Below are 24,945 nucleotides of genomic sequence, written 5' to 3' on the forward strand. Positions count from 1 at the left end.
TTCATCACCACATGCAGCAACCATTCACCAAAATCTTTATATAAGTTTACTTGTTGATCATCAACAATCGTTGCTGCATGCAGTAAGGCTCAAATTGAATCACGCTTGCATAATAATTGTAACACGGATATGGCTTACTGAGGGTATTACTATGGGGTGTTGTTATGGGTCACACCTTGTTGAAAGAAGAGTGCACTGTGGCTGCGACGTTTATTATTACTGGGGCTAATCCCATGATTGTCGCCAACACAGGGGCTACGAATAGCAATCTCATGAATGGATCTCGTGTTGAAAGACACGATAATAACGTGTGCTGAATCCTCTCTCTTGTGTATTGCCATAGTGATGGATGCATACATGAGGATGGGGAGCGTATAGCTTTTGGATTGTGTATCAGGCGTTTTAGTGATAGTGCATTATCCATAGACTAATGCTGATTCGAAAACTAGGCGTGGTCATCTTTTTGAGTATACAACACCACATAAAAAATTACATCCACCTATTATCGTTCTCTAAACATAGGCCACGAAGCCTCTTAAAAATAGTTTGGTAGCTGCACGTGCATGCGTTGTCCTATGTGTGAAGTATTCTTAGAGGGGGAAGCTCCCATTTTTTGCAGACACGTGAAGCGTTGTGATCATTTTAATGGTTCATTCAGTGGCCAGTTTTCATACCAATTGTTTTTATGTTTCGTGTGAGAGGTGACATGGTTTACTACGCTATCCCTTATATGATTTCCCATCAATTGGCATGGTCCTTCAAACAACGGAATAATAATACGTCTGCTATTTTGCTGTCAATCACCAAGTAAATGACCCGCCATGGATATTACCTTTGGATGCTCATTTCGTTAGTCACCTATCCAAGCAGTGATACGTAAAGAAAATGTGAGCATTCTCATGATCCATTATCGCGAGGTTCCTTGTGCTAAGAAGCTTCCCTTTGTTGTTAGTGCGGTGTTTTGCGAAGCACATTTAAGAGTGATGGGAGCTAACCACACACTAATAGGCTGATTTCGGTTGCAAAGCGAATCACCTATGCTAAATACCAAGGCACTCGGACGAGATTCACATGTGTGATACACGATTGCTGTCAATGTCGAGCAGCATCCTCCTCCCTTAAGACTCTCGATGATGTTAGTGGATAAACAATCAAGATGGACATAAGCCAGGATGACGTTATTCGTTATGCTAGTGCATGTTAACAATCACCATACCGCAATAGCTTTGTTTTTCTTTTCATTTGCAGCTTAATAATACACGTAATGATTGGACATACATAACGAAAAGCAAGAGCCCTTTAATGATCTAGGTATTCTTGATTATCAAACATTAGCACTATGGTAACTTCTCATGGATGATCTATCAATGTTAATCGAAAACACTATAAGCGTGGTTGTGCGAGGTGGAATGGATCACCAAAGAAAATTAAAAAAGAAGATCCAAAAATGTACAAATTGAAAAGTGAACCCTTGATGCATGAACAACAACAACAACAACAGATACGAGGTTCCTAACGTCGATGCATGTGGTGTTGATCATCACACAAAGAGCAATCAGAATGATTCCCATTATTTCTTTCGGGACAATGACACCCCTTCTTTGCGCTGAATGAATGGTAGACCCCTTTTGATGCGAGCAACACAATAATAATAACACACAAGGGCCGTGCGTCTTGCATAAAGCAAAGTTCCGATTCACCCCATTCCTCTGATATTTCCGCCTTTGTTGCCCGTATCGATGTTCTAAGTGCTTATCTTCCTCTCTTTATTTGTAGACTCTTTCTTTCTTCTCTTTTCCACATTTGTCTCCCCTCACGCGTCCCACATTATCAAAAGAAGAGAGAGAGACAATGAAATCACCATTGCAATCATCTTCATTGTTCACAGCAGCAGCAGCAGCCGCGTATGGGTTTGAAGGTCGTAGGTTCTTTCCACAACAGCTTACACCTCCAGAAGAGTCATTTGATGATGAGAATCAGCTACCGACACCTGAAGAATTTGATAAGATTGTGAGCGATTACCTAAACAACCTTAGTCCCAAGAAGAGAGACAAGGCCTTGGTGGATCAAAAACGGTACCAAGTGATCCAACAAGTGCTTAAGGATCCTAGGAATACGGCGATCTCCACAGCACAATTCCGTTTTTGGGTCAAAAAGATGTTCCAATTGCAGCCTGGTACGGTGGGACTTGTGTGCCACGATGGCAAGCCTGTAGCAATGAAAGAGCAAATCTACTCGATCCTTGTCCAGGCACATAGAGAAGCTCAACATGGTGGTCGAGATAAAACATCAGCCTTAGTGAGTATACCACCACCACACGTGTGTGTAAGCATCATCATCATCGATCACCAAGACTCAATGTATCCCATTTAGGTGAGAAGAAAGTTTTCTTGGATTCCAAAGGAGCTCGTGGCAAGATTTGTACGACATTGTCCCTTTTGCATCACACGTAGAAATGGCGGGCAAAGCCCAGGGGTTTTTACACAACAGCATAAGATGCACAAGCCCAATCAGTGCATCAACAACAATACTCCCAGGCACAGCTTTGATGCATCCTTTTTATGTACACCTTCCATGTACGAGGATAGTGATTTTTCATCCACTACAGAGAATGGTTATGGAGCATCACCAACCAGCTATGCCTATTCCTCATCCACTTCACCTGCAAGACGCGATAGCACATCTATGTACGATAAGGAAGAAGAAGACTTTTTACAAGCATACGCACGTAACGGAGGATTCCATCCTTTTATCACTCATCCCAATGCAACGGCAGCAGCAGCAGCAGCAGCGGTTGCGGCTGTAGCTTCAACATCCACAACACCATTTTCCACAACTTCTACTACACGTACTCCTAATTCCGGTGCACCCACGCTCTTTGATGATCATACATCCTCACCTACGTCACAAAATATTTTCTACCAAGCATCCACAGCAGCAGGGTATCTAGGGTATCCATCTTATTATTACCCCAATGTCCTGGGAATTGTCCCATGTGATAACACGCCAACAGGTATTGAGAACCACCACCATCAACCACCACCACCCGTGGATTCCACTGTCACCACCAATAGCCATCCATCAACAGAAGACACTACAGCAGATATCCTTGCCCATCATCATCGTCATTCTCAACAACAGCAACAACAACAACAACAACAACCTCTTCCACCTACTACTCCATCCAATAATACTTTTATGACTTATCCAAACGACGATACCAATAGCAACAATCATGTGCTCTTATGACGTTCCTTTCCATCTACAACTACTACTTATACTAGTAATAAACCAATAAACAAACATTATATTTTGTGTGTGTGTGCTTGTGAGAGAGAGTGTGTGTGTGGGTGTAATGCATGCCATCTCCACTATAACTGAGTTACGTGTGTGTGCCTTCAAAAATGCCGACTTTTGGGGGTGGGGGGTTTTCTCTGCCAGCGTATGTATGTATAATGTGTGTGCTTGCTTTGTTTGCTGAAGGTGAGTTGTGAACTAAAAGACACATTGTGGTATACAGGCCTAACGATATATAAACTACATTTGCATTTCAAATTCGTTCCAGCCAAGGCCCAAAAAGTAGTTTGGATCGGCCATGAACGCATTCGCGGCGACCTCATTGCCAAGCATGGGAACAGCTGAATGGTTGACAGCATGCAACGAAGTGGATGAAAACAAATGTTGGTGTGGATTCTGGTCTTGCCGGTCGCTGAAGCCTGTCATGAAGAAAGGAGTGCCACTACCATAGTGTGATGTCGAATGATGATGATGATGTTGGTGCATACGCAAACTCGTATCGGGTGCTGGTGCTGGCGTTGTCATAGTTGCTACTGGTGCTGGTGCTGTTGCTGTGCTATTGGTGTTGCTATGGTGAGAGGGTGAAAGCAAAAGTGCAAATGGATCTGCTGAAGGTGGTGGTAACCGTGATGGTTGTGCTGTGGGGTTGTTGCCAAGAGACGATGACGATGCCGAGCTGCCTTTACGTTGCTGTTGCTGTTGCTGCTGCTGTTGCTGTGCTGCTTTGCTCCGACCACAAATACATCCATCAGGTGCAGGCGTCAATGTTGATGAAGGAGAAGCACGCATGATCGAGGTTCGTGATGATGTGGATGATGATGATTCACTGTTACGTCGTTGTTGACTCTTGATCCACCGCCGTTTAAGTCGTAGAGTAGAACGTTCCATATTCAATTCAAATACATCTTCTTTTCTGCTACTACTCGTGGATGGTGCTGGTGGTGTAGGTGGTGGTGTGAGTCGAGGTGGCATTTTGGGTGCAGCTGCTGGATTATTAAATAGATGATGAATGTCTGTGCGTAAGGATGAAAATGAAAAGGATCGTTTTATTACCTTCCATGTCAGTGACAAGAATAGGAATTCGAAAGTTTTGGTGCAATAGTAGCTCTGGTGAAATGTCAAGAGCCGCTAATGCCGGCACATGGGACGGCGTCTGCAGCCGATTGTTTAACACATCATCTTTGTTGTAATAGCTGACCAGGTGCTGTTGTACCCCATCGACGATCAATGACATGCTTTTCTTGATCAAGCCATCTTTTTTGAATCGGTAGCTATTCGTTAACGATCCAACAAGGGCTCGCTCTCTTTGTCGCTCCGAGATGTTCTGACAGCCACCTCGAGTTAATTCATCGCCTTGTGGGCATCGCTTGTCAAGTTCGCGATATACAAGAAAGTTGCCGAGAATCCTTGAAGGGCTCCACACTAGCCCATCAGTCCAACGTTTGATGCCTATTTAAAGTACGCCAAGTTAAGAAGAAAAAAGCTTATCAGCATAATAAAGCTATAGATAACACGACGACGTACCGCTCTCGTTTTCATCAAAGCAAAAGACGGCACCGCTTTGAACAAGTTGCCGCTCCTTTTCTTGAAGACGACGATTCACACGAGGTAAAAGTCCTCGTTTGCATGCCTCAAAGATTAAAAGTGAGTCGCGAGTGGTTTCAATGTAGCCCTGAAAAGTCGTCCCAGCAACGGTATTGTTTGCCATGACAATAACGAAAGAAAAAAGGAGAGAAAAAAGAAGAAAAGGAAAATGGGAGAAAAGGACAAAAGAACATGAAAAGAGTTCGATGCCTCCTATAAACGGATGGGGCTGCTGCAGATCATGACACTGCCCATGAACGGCTTTTGCACTATACTACGTAATTGAGCGGACGCTTGCCTTCTTTATTTCGCCCAGAGCAGTCAATGAGGGAGAGAAAAATGGCGACCCAAACAATCATTGGATGGCTCACATGGAATGGCACGTGGTTGCGTGATACCGTGAGTGCATGTGTGCTTGTTTGCACAAACATATCAGTAGGGTAAGTAAAGCGAAGGAGTAAGTAGAAATGATACTAAAATCGCAATACGTGTGTGTGAAAAGAACCGGTATTGCAATTGTGTTGTTGCGGCGCACACCGTTTGATAATCTAGACCTTTATGCAGCAAACCATCATGTTGGTGAGAGTGTGCCGTATTTTGTTGTTGTTCTTTCCGCCTTACCACCGGCCGTGTCACCCCCCAAAAGTTGTATTTGAATGGCGTTATTGAAGTTCTAACCAACTGCACATACCCTATCCGTTACACCATTCACAAAGAAAGACAACCAAGATTTTACACAGATGCCATTTATTGAGCCTTGACAAATCCATTGTCAGCATTGCAGCAAATAGTATCCCTACTATTGGCACAGTAGCACACGCATGTGCACCCTCATTGTTCTATGATTGTTACAATGAGCACGCATCTTCAGCTGACCAATGGCATGAGGATGCCATGTATAAAATACCTATAGCTATAATGTCGATGATCACCGACTTGAATCAAACATTTGAGGATTAAACCTCTATTATTCTTTTCTTTCTACTCCCACGTGTCTCAAATACGCCTTTTCCACTTGTAATTTGTAACATAGAGATCTGCGCTCATCCCCACACACATCCACATTCTTGGGTTTTGCATCAACAAGAGGGCGATATTATTATAGCAAAGCATGCTCGCCCTCAATCATGGTGCTGTAGACGAATGAGGCGTCGTCGATACCGATAAACAAAGAGAAAAGATTCGGCGTTGCTATATCCAGCATCATGTTTATGTATGCCCATCTCAACGGGGAATGATTTTGTGCATGATTTGGAATCATTAGTAGTCTTCTCCTTACATTGCTACGCTTCAGCAACCAACGGTAGCTTATAATCGTCGTAAAAGCAGTACCAGCAATGTGGACATTCAAATGCATTATCTAAACCCACGCGCTCATTTCGATTGACTAAACAAACACGAGCAAGATTATTGTTACCCAAGAATTGCACCATTTTTCCTTGTTGCTTTCGAGTTTACAAGGCCCAAAAAAAGAGAACCTGTCAACTCGACGACAAGTATACGAATGATGACCACTACTACGCATATGCACCAGCAACGATTTGCACTACGTTGTCTAATGCATGTTGAAACACCATAACCATTATTCTCCATGGTCGTGTGATAATCTCAATTCACACCTTTTGCATCGGACCTAACCGAGTTCTGCATGACGACGCTTGAGAGACACATAAGGAAAAGTCATGGGAGGAGGTACAAGTTGCTGAAACGGTCAAGATCACTGGATCTGCTTTTATTCTCGTTTGCATCAAATATTCTAATTAGCTGCAATGGCATCAAACATGCTGCTGCCCAAAGTTGCACAGCATGGATGTGCATGTGTTAACATTATCAACCTCTAAATATGTATATTGCTTTTGCTGCTGCTGCTGCTGCTGCTGTGATCCACCACCACCACCACCACCGCCACAGTCACCCCAAGCTTACCTACCTATCCTATCTCAGTCCTTTGCGCTGTCTCAACTTCCTCAAGTCGACTTTCTCTTTATACACCATGATGGAGCTCGCCACAAAGTTGCTGACAATGATGGCTATCGGGTTGCTCATTCCCATCAGCTTACTGATCCTCGTCGATTTTGTCATTTACCTTTACCGACATGGCAAGAGTGCCATCAGTGGCAAGACTTTGAAGACCGAGTAGACGCTTTCACCCTCCCACCACCACCACCTCACCTAATACCAATCCTACAAGGCTCTCGGACGACGCAAAAAGACTCAAGTAGATTATACTGTACACCTTTAATCATTATTCAACATGTTGATATCGTATTCGACTTTTACATAATGCCCATCCTCCAACAAGTGCATACTATATAAACATCTTTACCCCGGATCTTGTTTGATTATCTTCAACGTGACATGTTGATGCGAGTCAAAAGAAGGTTGACCTGGGTAGCTTATCGATTCACTCATCCAAAAACTTGGTGTCTTTAAGCTCGTCAGGGAGATAGGTTTGGTCGACAGGTTCATCGTAATCAGGATTGTACTTGTATCCATCGCCATAGCCAAGGTTCTATATATCCAGCTAATCAGCACCACCAATGTCCATGATCCTATCCACTACCCTTTACCTTCATCAATTTTGTTGGAGCATTGCGGATATGCATTGGCACGGGGTAATTGGGTTGCTGTCGAATGACCTCCTTGACCTGTTACATCTTGTAAGTTTCCCAAACCTGTGATGCGTTCTTTCCATCGAATTACCTTATTATATGCCTTATAGGTTCGTACACTCTTTTTGGTTTCAGCAAGGTAGGTAGCAACATGGGCTAAAATAGTGTCGCATTCAGGCATTCCAATCTTCTCACACGCATGGTACGCTGACATGGCCTTTGAAGAACAATAGATACATCAGCACAAACCATTGTTGACGAGCAAAGGGTGATGAATCCTACCAAGGGCAATGCAGCACTATCCGCCATCCCAATATCTTCGCTTGCCATTCGCACCATTCTTCTTGCCACATACAATGGATCTTCTCCTGCTTCCAGCATTCGTCCCAGCCAATAAAGCGCAGCATTCGCATCACTATGAAGGATATCCAATGGTTCATCTCATGATCGATCCATATCCAATCCATAGACATTACCTTCCTCGGACACTCTTATGTAATGCACTGATAATGTTGTAATGTTGTTCTCCGTTACGATCATAAAGCAAATGTGATTTTTGAAAGGCACCTATAAAGAGGATATCAGCTATGGGACATCTTCATTTGTGGCCTCCCCTCCCATCATTACCTTTGATGATATCAGGACTTAAGGGTGATGCCTTTGAAGGCAAGACACTCAAAGCAACTTCCAGAGTATTGATTGCATTGCGTGCTAAAACAAGTGCGAGTACTCAATAAATGATCATGTTGTTTTTCGATGAGGGAAGACTTACCATCTCCATCACTATACACTGCTAATACGGACAAGGCTTCTTTCTCTTCCTTTTTTTGCTCCTCTGTGAGAGGGAGTGGTTCATCTTGACGCCATTGTTGCAATGCTCTTGATAAGATCTCTTGTAAATCCTCCTCACTCAATCGTTGTAACACAAAGACTCGACACCGAGAAAGAAGAGCTGAATTGACTTTGAAGCTGGATCCCGCGCTCTCTTGTTAGTAAGTGATCATCACTATGAGAGAGTGTATGAACTTTACCTTGGGTTTTCAGTGGTAGCACCAATCAAATGGATAGTCCCTTGTTCAACATAGGGTAAGAACAAATCTTGTTGTGCCTTTGTAAATCGGTGGATCTCATCAATGAAAACGATAGTCTTTTGTCCAGTGAGTGACAAATGCCCCTTTGCTCCTTCAAATGCTTTCTTGACATCCGCTGCACCATGACTTGTGGCGCTCAACTCGACAAAACGGGACTTGGTCATCTTTGAAATGATACGTGCAACCGTAGTTTTGCCACAACCAGGTGGTCCCCTGAATGTACGAGCAACAGCAAATGTGATCAATGGATCTATTTTTGCACGCACACACAATTGCACACACACACACACACACTTACCAAAGAACCATGGAAGGTATCCGATCACATTGCATCAGAGTACGCAAAACACCATTCTCTCCCAGTAATTCTTCTTGGCCAACAAACTCGCTCAATGACGCAGGACGTACTAGGATATTTGTTAGTTCCTATCGTATGATCCTCCTTCGTTGTACTTACCTTTGGCAGCCAATGGCATAGCCTCCCTGCTTGGATCCCTTCGTTGTTTCTTGGTATTCTCGGGTGTGGTGCTGCTACTTGATTCGGATGCCATACGCTTCATTTGTGGTGATGTGCTGGTAGATTTTGATGATGATGTTGTTGATGATGATGGTTGCGTTGGCTTGCTTGGCTTGGGTATGCTCGTTGCTGACGAGGATTTGGTGGCAGACTCATTTGATCGCTTGTTGCTGAATAAGGGGGCCATCTTGACAGGCTATATAACAGTAAGCTCACCATGCTTTCACCATTATCGATAAGATATGAGCATGCTTACCTTGTTGGTATCAGGACTTGAGAAGCTAAGTTGGCTTTGCTTGGTTGGGCCTTCGGTAGACGTGCTGTTGACAGCTGCTGTTGAGCAACCTGAATCGATATGCGCATTGATGCTAGAGGAGGGAACAAACTGACTGCAAATGGGGCATTCCACTGTTGACCATTGACATTAGCAACTACTGTAACACCCAATGCAATCGTGAGTGGGAGGATACCTTTGTTCATGGTGAATGTTGGCTTTGTACGAGAAGGAGAAGCGCGCCTGCTGTATTCCCCCGTTCGCGCTAATTTCGTGTTCCACTCAACTGCTGCTGCGGTAAGAATGAAACCTGCATGATACTTGGTCGGGAAAACATCACTTGGCTGAAGCATCCAATTACTAGGTCACAAGTCCACCATGTTGCAGGATCAAGTGCTGCTGTCATGCATCAATTCCAATTGGATACCCATACAACAAACCTAATGCAAGCTGCCGTATAATCCCATGTTTGCTCAAGAGATAGACAACAAAATCACATGAGGGGATCATGTAGAAAGGGGTACTAGAGATTTCGAGTTGTTAATACATCGAGTGTATTTATTGCTGTTTCCGATAATCAGTTGCATGATAATGACGTGATCTACAACAATGCTTCTTGTATCAAGACTGGGGGTCTACTACTAATAACACGAATAGCATGTCGAGAAAAGCTTCAAAACGCTGGATGATGCCACCAGCATGTTACTCACCTTATCAAGGTTGCATTATTGAGAAGATTCAATAAGGGTGCAACCAAGCTTCCATCAAATTTGATGTCGTAGCATCCACCTGAATTTGGTTGTTTGTTATTTCAACGTCATTTTGTCGAAGATAACAACAATACGATCGCCGCATCCAGAGGTGTGATGCTGATGATAAACCTGTCGCCATCGCTTTTATCGCCATCATCATCATCCACTAGACCTTTCATCCACTCATTTTGTGCAAGGATGTAATGTATTGAGCAATCCATGAGATGGCGACGTGGAGTGGTATGATGGAAATATTGACTAGGGCAGTAAATGCGCGCGGTTCATATACACAAACATACACATCATCATGTCAATTTTTACCGTACAATGCTTAATTTATTTGTTGGATGATGACACACGCAGGTTTTATCTTTTGTGTGCATGTGTATTTGCTCTCATCTTTTTTCACTTTCCATTCCTTCCCTTTGGCTCTTATGGGATTGACGATGGTGGACATTAAAACCGTACCAACACAGCCATACGATGACCAAAAGCCTGGCACTTCAGGATTGAGAAAGCGTGTCAAAGTCTTCCAGCAACAAAATTACACCGAAAACTTTATCCAATCGGTCCTCCATGCCGTGGAAAACAATGGCAAGGGTGCCACACTCGTTGTCGGTGGTGATGGACGATATTATCTAGACGAGGTGATGCAAGTGATCATCAAGTTTAGTGTAGCTGCAGGGGTATGTTTCTTGCCTAAAAGGATGATGGATGGGGAATACTGTTGTATTGATTTTGCTTGGAATCGATGTTGTGTTTAGGTATCCAAGCTAATTGTGCCACGCCATGGTCTATTATCTACACCAGCCGGTTCTCATCTTATTCGCAAACTGAAAGCAACAGGTGGTATCATTCTTACAGCATCACACAATCCCGGTGGTCCCGATAAGGACTTTGGTATCAAGTACAATGGACGTAATGGTGGACCGGCACCGGAAAATGTGACCGATCGTGTCTTCCAAATTAGCAAAGGGATCAATGAACTTCGATACGCGGATATCCCAAGGGTAATAAGCATGCACAACATCTATGAAGCTATCTCTAACACGCACACAAAAAAAAAACATAGATCTCTTATGACGAACTTGGAACACAAAACGTTGGTGACATGGTTATCGAAGTGATTGACGGCATTGATGATTATGTGGCACTTATGAAAGAGATCTTTGATTTTGACGAGATCAAGGCGTTCCTACAATCCAACAAGAATTTCAAGGTGCTGTTTGATGGCATGCATGGAGTGACGGGAATCTATGGAGAGCGTATCTTTGTACAAGAATTTGGTCTCCCACCAACAAGCATCATGCGTTCAAAGCCGTTGCCAGATTTTGGTGGTGAGCATCCTGATCCCAATTTAACCTATGCCCATGAGCTGGTAGAGCGAGTGGAAAAGGAACAAATTGATTTTGGCGCTGCATCCGATGGTGATGGTGATCGTAATATGGTGATTGGCAAGAACGCATTTGTGTCACCTTGCGATAGTGTTGCCGTGATTGCGCATTATGCTTGTGAAGCGATCCCCTATTTCCGTAAACAAGGCGGCATTCGTGGACTTGCACGTAGCATGCCCACTTCTCGAGCGTTGGATCTTGTTGCGAAAAAGCAAGGTGTCGAATGCTTTGAAGTACCCACTGGATGGAAGTTCTTTGGCAACCTTATGGATGCAGGTCGCTGCTCGATATGTGGTGAAGAATCTTTTGGCACTGGATCGGATCATGTTCGTGAAAAGGATGGTGTGTGGGCTATTCTAGGTAAGTTGCATAGACCATTTTATGTAACATCCACTAAACAATACGATAGCATGGCTCAGCATTGTCGTCCATGTAAACAAGACCAAGCCAGGTACATCCATTTATGATATCCTCCAAAATCATTACAAGATTTATGGTCGCAACTTCTTCTCCAGGTAAGCAGGCTAATCAAACAAGGTTTTATTGTTTGCTAAAGCAACATCAAAAGGTATGATTACGAAGAAGTGGATAGCAGAAAAGCCAACGATCTCGTTGAAAATCTACGTGGGCTTTCTGGTACCAGTCAACTGCTTGGTCAAAAATTTGGTCCTTTCAAGGTATCCAAAATGGATGACTTTACCTATGATGATCCAATAGACAACAGCGTTGCAAGCCATCAAGGTATGCGTGTCATGTTCGAGGATGGATCGCGCTTTGTTGTAAGGTTGTCGGGCACTGGATCTCAAGGTGCAACGGTACGATTGTACGTTGAAAAGTATAGCAGCGATCCAAGTGAATATACAGAAGACACACAAAAGGCTCTGAAGCCTCTGATTGACGTGGCACTCGAGATTACCAAGCTACAACACTACACAGGCCGAGACCGCCCTACAGTCATCACTTGAGAATATTCATACACACACACACACACACACACACACACACACACACACACACTCACACGTCATATATTAGTGTCTATTATAAAAGCAACTATTATTCGGATGTTTGTACATGGGAAACAAAATGCGATGATTATATACATAAGAAATCCACGTCGAGGTCTTCATCACCAGCGTATTCGGATAAAGGTGATAGGGGGCAATCAGTGAGAAGTAGCTTGTCAACGTATGCTTGCACAGCTGGATCGGTAGTTCTCTTTTTGGACTTTGACAAATTCTTGGTAGATTTAGGTTTGCGGGATGATGATGTTGTTGTCATGGAGATGGCTGTTGCGGTGACGTTGTTGCTAGGGATATTGGAAGTAGAATCTGCCGCCGTCGAGTCGGCTGTTGCTTCTTGATTGCCACTTTCCTTCTCTCGGACCTTTCTTATTCTCCTGACAGGCCATTCATGATTATATATCAAATAATGCCGTTCACATCTTGGACATCGTTGAGGTCGCCAATCGGTGAAGATGGCACTAGGAGTCCAAGACCACGTGATAAGTTCAGCTGTGACAGGATTGTTGCAACCAAGCTGTTCAGAGATCTCCTCTTGCTGTAGGTTTTTTCCACACGCTACGCATTCTAGTCGTTCTTCTTCTTTGATAGGTTTGGATGCCGTTTTTGATCGAGTGGCATTATCCTTTTCAGTCGCATGGCCATTCGTTGATACTGAGTCATCTGAATGCTGATGATGCTGCTTCTGCTGCTGTAAGTTGTCAGCTGTTTTTGATTCATTGGACGATCCACCTTCTGTGGATGGTGATGAACTCGAGTCGTATGCTGGAGAAGGTGGGCAATTCTCCCTATTCCTCACACGTACCGCCATACGTTCTTCTTCATTGGGAATCGACACATCAGCATCCATCACCACATCGTACAATAAATCCACCGGCTTATCCAACTTCATGCGTTGCTGGTTGTTGAGTTCATCGGTGCAGAGAAAATCGATACTCATCACGGCTGAATTTCTTTTCTTGGGCAACGATTTGGTTTCATGCTTTGGATGCGGTTGTGCTTCAGTCGTGGATGATGCATCAGTCGTGGATGATGCATCTTTTTTTGGACGTGCACGCTTCGGTGGTTCCGGAGGTGGAAAAGTAATATAGTCTATGAGCACAATCGTTAAATACCACCTCCATTGCTATTGCTTTCTTAAGACCTACCATCATAATTGATGACCTTTCTCTTGCGTCTACTCCTTCGAACGCCATTTGCTTGATCATCCTCTGATGGAGCTTGAGGGGAAAAGTATCCTCGACCATTTCTATAGCAAGCCAATTAGAATGATGATCTTACAGCATGGCTATCAAGCACGTACTCTTCACAGGTTGCACATCGACATTCAATGTTATCGACTCCAAAGTAATGGCTTCCATAGAAAGCTGTCATCTCTTCTCCGCAGGCAATCTTTCGAACAACTTGAAAAGTCACCGCATTTTGGCCTTGCGATATGAACTATGAAAGCATCAGAACCTTTTCCATGATAACGTGTGGCGTAAACTTACTCTGCAATTGGCATTACAATCATGCTATGAGATGATCCCATTTAGTATTTGTTATCAAGCGCTGACCCAATATCACATACATTGACGAATCTTGCGGGGCCAAGAAAAAGACAAGTGCATCCTTTACGTTGTGACCACATGACGCTGAAATCCTGATCCCGATTCCTCAAGTGTGCGTCTTCCTCTGGTTTCAAGGTGGCTATCATCCCAGTGCAAAAACTAATTTGGTCTCCCACATGCCAGTCCTTGGTTGCAATCAAACATGCTTCGGTTCTCCTTCCCTTGACCTTGTATCGTTGGGTGTCGCTCACTTCATATCCCGCACTCGGCATATACCTATTAGATGTATATATGTGTAAATGATATGCCTTATAATGTATCGTGCATAATACTTGCATGTATAGATAACGTTTGGCTTGTTGAGCAAACTCCTGACGCTGTTTCTCCTTGTCGGAAAAGCATTGTTTAAAGAAATCCAGCCTAACAAAGACATTGTTAATAAAGGTCACATACACTCCTTGTGTCTCTCTCGCTCTCTCGCCACATCCCAAAACTTGATATGTCAGTGTAACTTGTATACGCGACAACGTAGGGGAAACACAAGGAGAACAACCCTTTCCCATACCAACCACTGCCACAACTCACTCTAACACTTCTTGGACGGCCTCGTTGGGTTTCCTTTCCTCAACAACTTTGCGTTGGATAATGTCGAGAATCTGCTTCGCATGGATTCTAGGTTTGCGATGGGTGGTGTTCATTTTGGTCGTCTTGAACCATAAAAAGAGGTCGTCAAGGAAAATATCGCTGCACAGGTCATCGTATTTGGATAGATCGGCGAAATCCATGCTGTTCAATGTCGTCCCTTGAGCAATGCAATCGTGCCAGGAGGTGGCAAAGAATAGAATACAACGTAAAAGAGACTGACGGTCCTACTTCTGCTGCTGTTGTATTGTCGCAAGAAGGTATAGAAAAAGCCTTGTTGGATATTGGGGAAACGCGGCGAGAACAAGGAGAAAATAGCGGCGGCGCATCGATCAAACTTTCCTCTGTGTTTTTTTCCATCCTGCAATCCGACAGCAGACCACACCAGCACATGGTCATTCTATATTTGTACTTTTAATAGATGTACAGTCATCATGTTTCTGATTGAATAAACTATACTGATTTGTACATCCTTGTTGCCTTGGTTACAGGTGAAGAGAAAATACATTCCGCCTGATATGGTAAATGAATCCCTTTGCTACTACTCAAGTTCTTGAAGAGACTACCTTTTTCCCTTATGAGAGCATCATGCTCGCTCAAGTTGCTGAATGAAGAAGGCTTGAATTGATACCAACTCAATTGCCAAGCATGTCCCATTGAGTGTTGCTACTACATGATGGCTTCATCCAGGCACATTGAATTCTAGCATACTGCCGTGAGCTGCCGCATGATGGATTTGATGCGATCGCCAATCAAATTGCTTACAGTGAAATGTACCTTTGTGCATGTCAACCTATTCTACTGAGTTATCTTGTGATGTTATCATCAATACCGGTGACATCAGGCATCTTCTCGACCGTAATCCTTTCATAGGAAGTGGACAACGCCTTTCACACTGTGAACATTGAGCATAGCCGTTATCAATCAAGAACTTATTTTTGAGCTATCCTATCGATGGTTCCAACTGCACATGGAGGTTTGGCTATCAAAAAACTTTAATCTTATCACTGCTAGCTCGCTTCGCTCTTAAACTTTGGATGCCTCGTTGAATGACTTAACATTACCAATGAAACAATGTTGATCTTACAATAAACTTACACGTTTACGCAATCACATTACAAGCATCCATCTCTACAGACACCTTCAGCCCTTATCATCATCCATATATGCAATAAGAGACTATCTCTGTAATAAGATGCCCTGATCAATGTTCACGGCAGCGAACACGTCAGCTCATGAGAAGTAGTCCTATTTGATTTCCCATTATTCATTCGTAGTCTCTCATTCTCTCTTACATTTATACCCTCCCTTTCAATATTTTCAAATGAACATGAGATCTTTTTTAACACAATGTTGATAAGCATGTTGCAGAGCACATTGTGTGAAAGTTTCAGGTTCGAGAGGGGGAATCTCAATATCAAGGTTTGATGTACAGTGTTCATGCATTTATACAAGAGGTGTCCGCCCTCTTTAATTTCCACTTCTTCCACCTTTCCTCTTCCTCCCATTCTCAACTGTTGCCCCCATTCTCATCTGTTGGTCCATCCAAGTATACAACTACCGCCTGTGAACGATTGTCCTCCTTCAACCCATCATGTCAACGTTACAATTGTCTTGATCCAAAGGGCTTTGACCGATTGACAAGCTCATGGCGTGCTGCACCCCACTACAACACACGCGTTTCTTGACACTTCACCTTCTCTTGTACACTCCTCTACCAACACCAAGCGTAACAGCGTTCATTCGAGTGGTTGCAATTAGCAAGTCTTTTCTCTCGTATGGTGTTCACAACCTTGTCACTCTACTACAATACACGCTCTTGCACACCCTTCTGCCACAGCCAAAGCTAACAACATTCATCCAGCAGTCGTTATAAGCAATGCCTTTGCTCTGTTGTCTCAAACAGCGTTCTTTACTTGCAGCAACTTGTCTTCCATCCCATTTTACGTGGACAGCAGATGGCCATTGTGTAGAAGCAGCTTTATTTACGTGCAGCAACTTGCTTTGATGGATACGAACTCCTATGGATGATGCCATATCACCTATCAGATGCACCGAAATACAAGCAAATCTTCACCTGGTTGACCAGCGATAACAGAGGCTCTTTCTTATTGGAATTGAAATGGTTATGGATGGATGGATGGATGGAATCAAATGCAGTGATCTGGAATGGTGCTTTGATTACTCGGCACGTCACCAGCAGGAAGGAAGGATCATGTCACGTGGATACGGCTGGGGATGGTGACGGCATGGATGGCGTGGATGAGAGGGATTGTATCTTTGACAAAATGCGGTTTGGCCCCATCGATGACATTGGATATTGGAGTCAAGGCTCGCACAGCAACTAGTTTGCAATCATGGATGATGATGTTTATGACGGCAGCAATCAAGGATACAATGACACAATGACACAATGGTGCCCACTGATTCTATGTGATCCACGTGGTTGGTTTCTAGAATGGAAGGGAGGATCGAAATTCGAAGGTTGAAAAGGGAGATTGGGATCATTACATCATTGTATCGAGACCTTTTCGTTGCTTTTATCGCATTACATTCGTTAAAGAAGCTTCCTTGTTCATATGCTGATAGACGATAGGCAGGATTGTACACATGTTTAATTAGACGCTTGTATTTCAACGATAATAATAAACCCATAGTAATGGCACCCAACAATAATGCCTCTTTCGAATGCTTGATCCATTGAAAGCCTAAATCATAACGCTTAAAAAGAGTGAGCTCTGATACAATAATGTGGGACGAGTGCATACATATGCCTACCTACGACAATCTTGAGGAATGCCATGGCGTTGTTGACCTGAAGCGTTGTTCAATGCGTGGTTACCGTTGTTGCTAAGATGGTGTAGCTGTGAAATTGGATATGGATTGCTTGGCGACAAGGCCTGGATCTTTGGGAAAGGGGGGAGGTTTCACAGGCAGCAGGACAAAATGGTAGGTCGCACAAATCACTTCACAACTCACATCGTCGTCACATGTCAAATCGGTGCTGTTGACGCGTTTGACAGGTTGACTGCAGCAACTTCGCCTACGTGCTTCTGTCAATATTATCACTTTATCTCGTCAAGAGTCATTCACTTACACAACACGATCATTTATCGTTCTTGTCACAATATGCTTTAATGCGCAGCACATCCAGAGATGCATGTATTCATGCCCACGCATTTGAAGAGGGGTGGATAAAGTAGATTAGAAAAGGGTGGGAATATTTCTTATCATGAAAGTGTAAACAAAGGCTTCTTTGTTATCGACTTTTACGTATCCCCTTCAATCAGTGCCCATTTTTCTTCGAGTGCCACTACTCAAATAACAAAAAACAAGAATACAAAGAGCCAGCACTTTTCGTTTCAATCCTTGTATATCTCAATAACAATTCATGGTTGTCGTAAGAGTTGTTCCATTTTTTAATATACATGCACCACATCTTTTACCAATTGACCGGATTTCATGTACTGCGCATTTGTGTAACGAGTGGGCGTGATCATATGTGGTGTAACAAGTGGACGTGATCATTTTGATTCTCGACGCATACTGTAAGCGCATGTATTGCTCCAACCAATATTGAAATCTCGGTACAAGCTGCTCATGAAGAACGCGCACCTAACTAAAATTGGATTGTGCCAATAGCTGCATCAAGTTCCTGCGATACCCAACTATCGGGAAGATTCATTTATTTCTACATTCGCTTACACGCACTTTTTCCTTTACTTTAACAACCATCATTATCACTATACAAGATCAACATGTTATACCTTTAGAAAGGAAACGCGTACATACGGGCACCTGTATGTGTGTGGTGTGCGTGTGTGTGTGTGTGTCAATGGGACGATGGGACAAAGACGAGAAAGATCATGGATAAAGAAGTTCGCTGGTTACACAGACCCATGACCATTGTTCTGAGAGCCGCCACTTCTCATTTATAAAAACGCCCTTTTTCCGCAGCATTTGATTGCCCCAACTCTTCCGTCCTTTTCACACTTTTACGATGCTTTGGCCCAAGTAAGTTGCTTTTTACGTTTCTTGTAACTTGTTTTGCTCACATTGTCATGTTGTTTATAGGGACAAGGGATGGACCATTATTGCCGCCCCTCACCAGCCCGGTTTCCACACAAGGCTTCCATGAATCCCAGCAGATCTTGATACGGAGGTAGCAAGGATGTTGGCCATTCCTCGTAAACTGGCTGCCCACTACGTGTCGGCGTGTTGTATGGGCGTTTGGCCGAGGACGAAATGCAGACCGGTAGCAGTGTCCAGGGTGCACTAATAAAAGACCGCTATCCAAAGATACCAACAAGTGGCTCTTGTTTGGGTAATGCTAAAAGATTCATTGGAAGGAAACTAGGAGGGAAGATAAGTATTCTTACACCTATTTGCTCTCGCTCACCAAAAACATGCTACACTTTCTATCTCAAAGACACAAGCATGGTTTCTTCCAAACGAGGTTTTGGCGCGTCAAGTCCCGGCACCTTAAAGTGGTTACAAGCGCCTCGTCGACCTGGAATTGGTGCCTACAGGTAGAGGTTGGGGATGGTTGAGTAGCGACCTTCACGTTGGTCATCCCTGTGAGTACTTTAGCATTGGCTTTAGGAAACCAACAGCTACTTGTTTATTCTAGTACATATCGTAATCATTAATAAACCATGTTCTTTGATTAATTAAACATACATCCTTGTCTTTGCATGTTTGATACTGTAACGCACTATCAAGTACGCAAATTGAAAATGAAAACTCACGATCCTAGTGATGCTGTTATGGTGTGCTCATCTTATCTATCCATGTTGTCGTGGTATCGATGCCATCATTACCAAGTTTCATTCCATGCATTGTTTCATATGTAACCAAGTCTCTATTTTTATCCTGCAACTAAGACACAATGCTGTTAAAATCATCCAAGTGGAACAGCTGCCCACATAAATCACTAAGTTACTGTAGTAGTTGTAGCCTTTGCGAGATGCATCATCATGCGCTTGATCCACATGAAAAATAGAGTGCTTATCCTTATTACAAGACCGATCACAGAGCCACTTTTATTATCCCATCATCTATGCTATACATCCACCAGCAACAATAAGAAGGGAATAAGCTACATAGATAATTGCGTGTACATGTTGATGGGGGTCACTCATCCTGAAACTCAATGGAGGGATCACTTCACTTTATCACTTCTCAAAGGTCATCCCACTTCCCGCCCCTCCTTATTGTATCATAAAAGCCATCTACTTCTTGCATGACCGATAACTGGACCACCTTTATTATGTATTCCATCTTTCGAAGCAATAGTATGTAATCCGCAAGCTAGCAAAGTCCAAGCGTGTAATATATAAACAATCCTTTATTTCATCTAGCTACATTGCCGCCATCCTCGTCTTCGTCCTCCCTCATCATTCGTACTCGTGCTCGTAGTCGTCAGCAGGCGTCAATCTCATCGTCGCAAATATCAAAAACACCAACACACAAGTTGAGGAGAATGAGGTCTTGCAGGCTGCCTTTTGAATATCGCTGTCGTTATCATTGTCATTGTTGCGAATGAGGGGATCATCGTAATCGTCATTGTCGTGAATGTGGTAATCATCGTAATGGTCGTCTCTATAAGTAAAAAGCAGCCAAGTTAGACCATCAGATACCGGGAATGATGACGATTTGGTATACCGTTAGACGATCCTATCTAAGGAAGAAAGCAAATCACCACCACACGAGCAACGTCGGGCGATCCCTTGTTCTTGAGAAAGCACTGCACGAATCACGCAAGGCCAGGCTCATAGTTGTCCTCATTCATCCTCTCCAAAGAAAGAATGATCCCCAATCCTTCCAACCATTTTCCCACATCATGAAAAGAAATCCTCAAGGGAAAGAATGAGCCTATCACGAGAAGAGCGTGTTGGTTCAACACATTCACAAGCTGTTGCAAATCCCCTTTTTACCTCAACACGGTGACCATGTTCTTCCAAAAATCCATCGTTATAGACCCATCCTCAACTCAACGCAGGCCTATAGAGCCCTGGATACGTTCCAAGGAGCTTTTCCAGCACACTTGGCTAGTGCAGAGCGACACAGCGGCCACTTGATACAGGTTGGGACTTGAACCCAAAGAGATGATGATGATGCCCCCAAGTTGCATTGCCTGACCAAAGAAACCTATACAATTCATTATTAGCACACATATACAATAAACGCCCTTTCCATTGTTTGTTTCATTGCACTTGCCTTTTCCATATTCATAAAGACGCGTTGTTGGTGGTTACTGGAAACCGAAAACGATGGTGTAGTAGTGTTGTTGAGCCGAAACAAAACGCCAGACCAGCCAACGTCTTGAAACCAAACTTGCCCTCTATACAAGCTGACGCGTCAATGGAACCAGTTCGGCTGCAACATTGGACTCTCAATGTACCTGTTGACACCAAGCGTAGAGCGGGAATAGCAACGAACAAGAGGAAGCAACGATATCGCCATGCCAACAACCAATCACCCAACACGCTCCATTCCTCAGCACTTGGACACACTTACTCCCTGACAATGCACGTTCAGAACTACATTAATACCTCACAGCCAACAAGAGCCCTCTTTTATAGTACATTACCTTGATTGGGATGTCGTGAATGGGGAAAAAGCAGAGGAGTGAGAAAGGGAAAAGAAGCGTTGTCTCAAGTCGTGGAGCTACCATCCCAAGTTTTTATCCCCTACTGCTATTACACTGAGGCCACTCAATGACCCCCCACACACCCATCCACCCATCATGATCATCATCATCACGATAGACAATAGATACACGTAAATTAAAGAAATGATCCTCACGTATAGCAAAAGGGTGTGTGCCATTTTACACTTTACATGATAATGATGATCCAACAACAGCCATTACCTTACTACCAGGTTAGCTCGTCGAATCAAGAAAGTTGAAGGATGGGCAGCGCTCGGGCTGAAACGGGGCGCAATCGTTCGTGTGCATTGAGTTGGACAACAAAGGTGAATGGAAGGAATGGGCTATTAATGGCAGTTTACAAATAACTTACCAATTTGATTCTTCTGATATTGGATGATGTTTCTGTGTTTGGGCATTTTCAGTCAAATCTCATCGGATCGAAAGTTTAATGATGGGCATGATGGGCTGTTGAATATGGGCGCTCAATCGTTCGTATGCATTGGATTGGACAACAAAGGTGAATGGGAGGACTAGGTTATTAGCTAGTGTTTGAACTATTCCTAAATAGTGTACAAGAATCATGCATCGCCTGTGCTGAATGACTCAAGTTACACAAACACGCCCTCTGCATCTTTTGCTTTATTATAGTCATACTACTTTACATTAAACAAAGATCACTTCTCATATAGCATCACGCTTACAAACATGAAGACGCCTGTATCTCCAAACTTTACAATGAAACGTGGGGTTTTTATTAGAGCAATGTGCTCGGCAGCCAGCACCTTGGGTGAAAGTTTCACGATCAAGCTTGCCAATCCCGTTCGCAATGTCGCCACCAGCCAAACTGGATCCAGAGTCGACCTCTTCGACGACGACGACCAAAAAATATTTTTTGGGCTGTTTGCGACATTGAACGCGAAACTTCCACACAAGGTGCTGTTGGCCAAGCCGAGCGCATTGCTCTAATAAAAACCCACGTTTCATTGTAAAGTTTGGAGATACAGGCACCTTTAGCGTGATCCTGTATGAAGGTGGTCTTTGTTCATTTGTCAAGTAGGTGGACCCTAGCAGAGCAAAAGATGCAGAGGGTCGTGTTGTGTAACACAGCTACGTTTGCATGAATGAAAGGGACAATGTATAATTACTTTATGGATCATCTAGGAACTCTAAGGCATGTATTGCTAGCTAACGGCCACCTTTATCCAACCATCATCATTGCGAGATCCACTGCGTACGGAACGATGCCCCTGCTCTAGACATTCTACTTGCATGATTAAAGTAGGTTGATCCGAGCTGATTTGACTGAGCTGCGGTCAAAGAGGGGATTACATCACTCTGGACATAGAGCACGCTCGATGTGGCTCAACCGATGTAATCTTGTGTGTGAGCGTAACTCAGCAAATCAGCTCGGATCAAGCTCACGCTGTCATGGAAATGAATGTCTAGAGGCTGAGAACATCGTTCCCATGCAGTGTCTAACACGATGGTTGGATAAAATGACGGTAAAATAACAATGTGATGACATAAAAGTGAGGTTGCGTACCTTTCATGCATTGTCACCAGGTCAGCTTTTGAGCTGAGTTACACAAGGAGTCCTTCTGCATCTTTGGCTCCTCTGGCGTCTAACGATTCTGTTGAAGCAAAGACCACTTGTCATATATGCATCACCCTTACAAACATAAAGGTGCCTGTATCTCCGAACTTTACAATGAGCATTAGGGTCTTTGATAGAACAATGTCAATAGGCTTGCTTCAACGGCACCTTGTTGAAAGTTTCACGATCAAGCTTGCTAAAATCTGATTTATAATCATCGCCACCCAGCCGACTGGATCAGGGGTCGACCTCTTCGACGACGACGACCAAAATATTTTTTCAGGCTGTTTGCAGCAAATGGAGCACGGCTTTCACAGGTGCTGTTGGCCAAAGCCGAGCACATTGCTCTAATAAAACCCCGTTCCATTGTCAAGTTTGGAGATACAGGCACCTTTATGTTGTAAGCGTGATGCTATATGAAGAGTGGTCTTTGTTCATTTGTGAAGTAGGTGGACCCTGGCAGAGCAAAAGATGCAGAGGGTGCGTGTTCGTGTGCCTTAACGCAGCTACTTTGCATGACTGGAAGGATTGATGGATTTATATTTTATGGCTATCCACAATAGTCCATATATAGCGAGCTAATAGCCCATTCCTTCCATTCACCATTTTCGCCCAAACCAATGCATGTGAATGAGATTCTCCTGCTCTAGCCGAGCATTTCCATCATCCAAGTATCTTGATCCGAGCCGATTTGACTGAGCTGCAACTGGAAGAACGACATGAAAATTAATGAATCGCGGACCTGCGAATATCTCCGTCTTTCAAACTTTGGACGCTCCCATTCCAAATTTTCAAATGAGGCGTGAGGTTTTTATTGAAAGGATTGATCCAACATGCTCGGAGCACCATCACAGGCTAATTTTCAAGTTGGAAGTGAGCAACTTCGGGCGGTACTTTCGGGCCGTCCGCTCTTATGCTCCCGCAGTTCAATACCTCTCCTACATTTGGGCCGCCCCGCATTTTTAAATCTTCACAATAAACCTGTGGTTTTTAAATGAATAAAATTGATCAACCGTAAATGCCCAAGGCACCTTTGCGTGAAAACTTCGAGGATTTCGAGAGGGGGAATCTCAATATCAAGGTTTGATGTACAGGTGTTCATTTTGTACAAAATTGTCCCGCCTGTTTGGCCCACCTCTTCCTCCTCCCGCATCTTGTTCTTCCTCCCATCCTCAACTGTTGCCCCATTCAAGTACGACTAACACCTGCAAACGATTGTCCTGCTTCCAGCCCATCATCATGAAATTACAACTGCCTTGATCCATTGGCTTTGACTGGATAAACGCTCCATGGTGTGTACTCAGCGTATCACTCTTCTACAACACGTTCTTGCACACTCGTCGACCTGATCGAGCGTAACGGCTTATTCAACTGATTTGCCATTAACAAAGTCTTCAATGTCTCAATCCGGTCTTCTTTGCTTGCAACAGCACGCCGCAGCCTTTTACACGTGAACAGCAGATAGCCCATTGTATGGAAGCAGCTTTATTTGCGTGTAGCAACTTGCTTTGATACATACGCATTCCAATGGATAAGGATATGGATATGGATGTTGTATTGCTTTGGTCATGGAACGGAAGGATATGGATACATGCAACGGCGGAAAAGGAACCTGTTCGCATACCAACCCAATTGCCGATGTTTAAGCTATCATACTGAACGAGGAACAAAGGTGGATCCATTATCGTATTTTACACCTTTATTCCATACCGAAAGCTATCATCATTCATCCTTTGTGTGACCTGTCAACCAAGTCTAAAGCCATCATCATCCAACTCCATGCATCAAGAGGAACTCACATCCATCCGCCCATTTTTTCATAAGCACGACCAAGGATAGAGACTTTTACCCTTATCGATGTATCCTACCCCCATTGGAGCAGTTAGATTATGCTTTTCAATCTTCCTCTTGTAGATGACTGGATTAAGAAAAGGGTTGCTAGCGAATACAGTGCATTGCGA

At 43.6% G+C, this 24,945-nt stretch overlaps 5 protein-coding genes across 5 annotated transcripts; 2 read left to right on the forward strand and 3 right to left on the reverse strand.

Moving 5' to 3' along the window:
• Positions 1-1,851: 1,851 nt before the first annotated feature.
• On the forward strand, positions 1,852-3,249 carry O0I10_009244 (uncharacterized protein; the record flags this gene model as incomplete). The annotated part of the gene is made up of 2 exons (XM_058489239.1): positions 1,852-2,298; positions 2,374-3,249. 2 exons carry the CDS (start codon positions 1,852-1,854, stop codon positions 3,247-3,249), a joined length of 1,323 nt encoding a protein of 440 aa, XP_058339950.1.
• A 288-nt stretch (positions 3,250-3,537) lies between these two features.
• Positions 3,538-5,005, reverse strand: O0I10_009245 (uncharacterized protein; the record flags this gene model as incomplete). Its single annotated transcript, XM_058489240.1, has 3 exons — positions 3,538-4,280; positions 4,351-4,746; positions 4,822-5,005. The coding sequence occupies 3 exons, from the start codon at positions 5,003-5,005 to the stop codon at positions 3,538-3,540; spliced, it is 1,323 nt and encodes a 440-aa protein (XP_058339951.1).
• Positions 5,006-7,285: 2,280 nt separating this feature from the next.
• O0I10_009246 (uncharacterized protein) lies at positions 7,286-9,691 on the reverse strand (the record flags this gene model as incomplete). The annotated part of the gene is made up of 13 exons (XM_058489241.1): positions 7,286-7,393; positions 7,452-7,529; positions 7,585-7,710; positions 7,776-7,908; positions 7,970-8,060; positions 8,121-8,204; positions 8,266-8,462; positions 8,525-8,797; positions 8,883-8,991; positions 9,042-9,297; positions 9,358-9,509; positions 9,572-9,618; positions 9,663-9,691. The coding sequence occupies 13 exons, from the start codon at positions 9,689-9,691 to the stop codon at positions 7,286-7,288; spliced, it is 1,683 nt and encodes a 560-aa protein (XP_058339952.1).
• Positions 9,692-10,561: 870 nt separating this feature from the next.
• Positions 10,562-12,486, forward strand: O0I10_009247 (uncharacterized protein; the record flags this gene model as incomplete). Its single annotated transcript, XM_058489242.1, has 5 exons — positions 10,562-10,813; positions 10,892-11,137; positions 11,200-11,881; positions 11,931-12,036; positions 12,090-12,486. The coding sequence occupies 5 exons, from the start codon at positions 10,562-10,564 to the stop codon at positions 12,484-12,486; spliced, it is 1,683 nt and encodes a 560-aa protein (XP_058339953.1).
• Positions 12,487-12,616: 130 nt separating this feature from the next.
• Positions 12,617-14,878, reverse strand: O0I10_009248 (uncharacterized protein; the record flags this gene model as incomplete). The annotated part of the gene is made up of 7 exons (XM_058489243.1): positions 12,617-13,635; positions 13,692-13,792; positions 13,847-13,983; positions 14,034-14,057; positions 14,114-14,369; positions 14,430-14,513; positions 14,679-14,878. 7 exons carry the CDS (start codon positions 14,876-14,878, stop codon positions 12,617-12,619), a joined length of 1,821 nt encoding a protein of 606 aa, XP_058339954.1.
• Positions 14,879-24,945: the final 10,067 nt, after the last annotated feature.

Source organism: Lichtheimia ornata (genome assembly GCF_029851405.1).
Source record: "Lichtheimia ornata isolate CBS 291.66 chromosome Unknown scaffold00053, whole genome shotgun sequence".
Lineage (NCBI taxonomy): Eukaryota > Fungi > Mucoromycota > Mucoromycetes > Mucorales > Lichtheimiaceae > Lichtheimia > Lichtheimia ornata.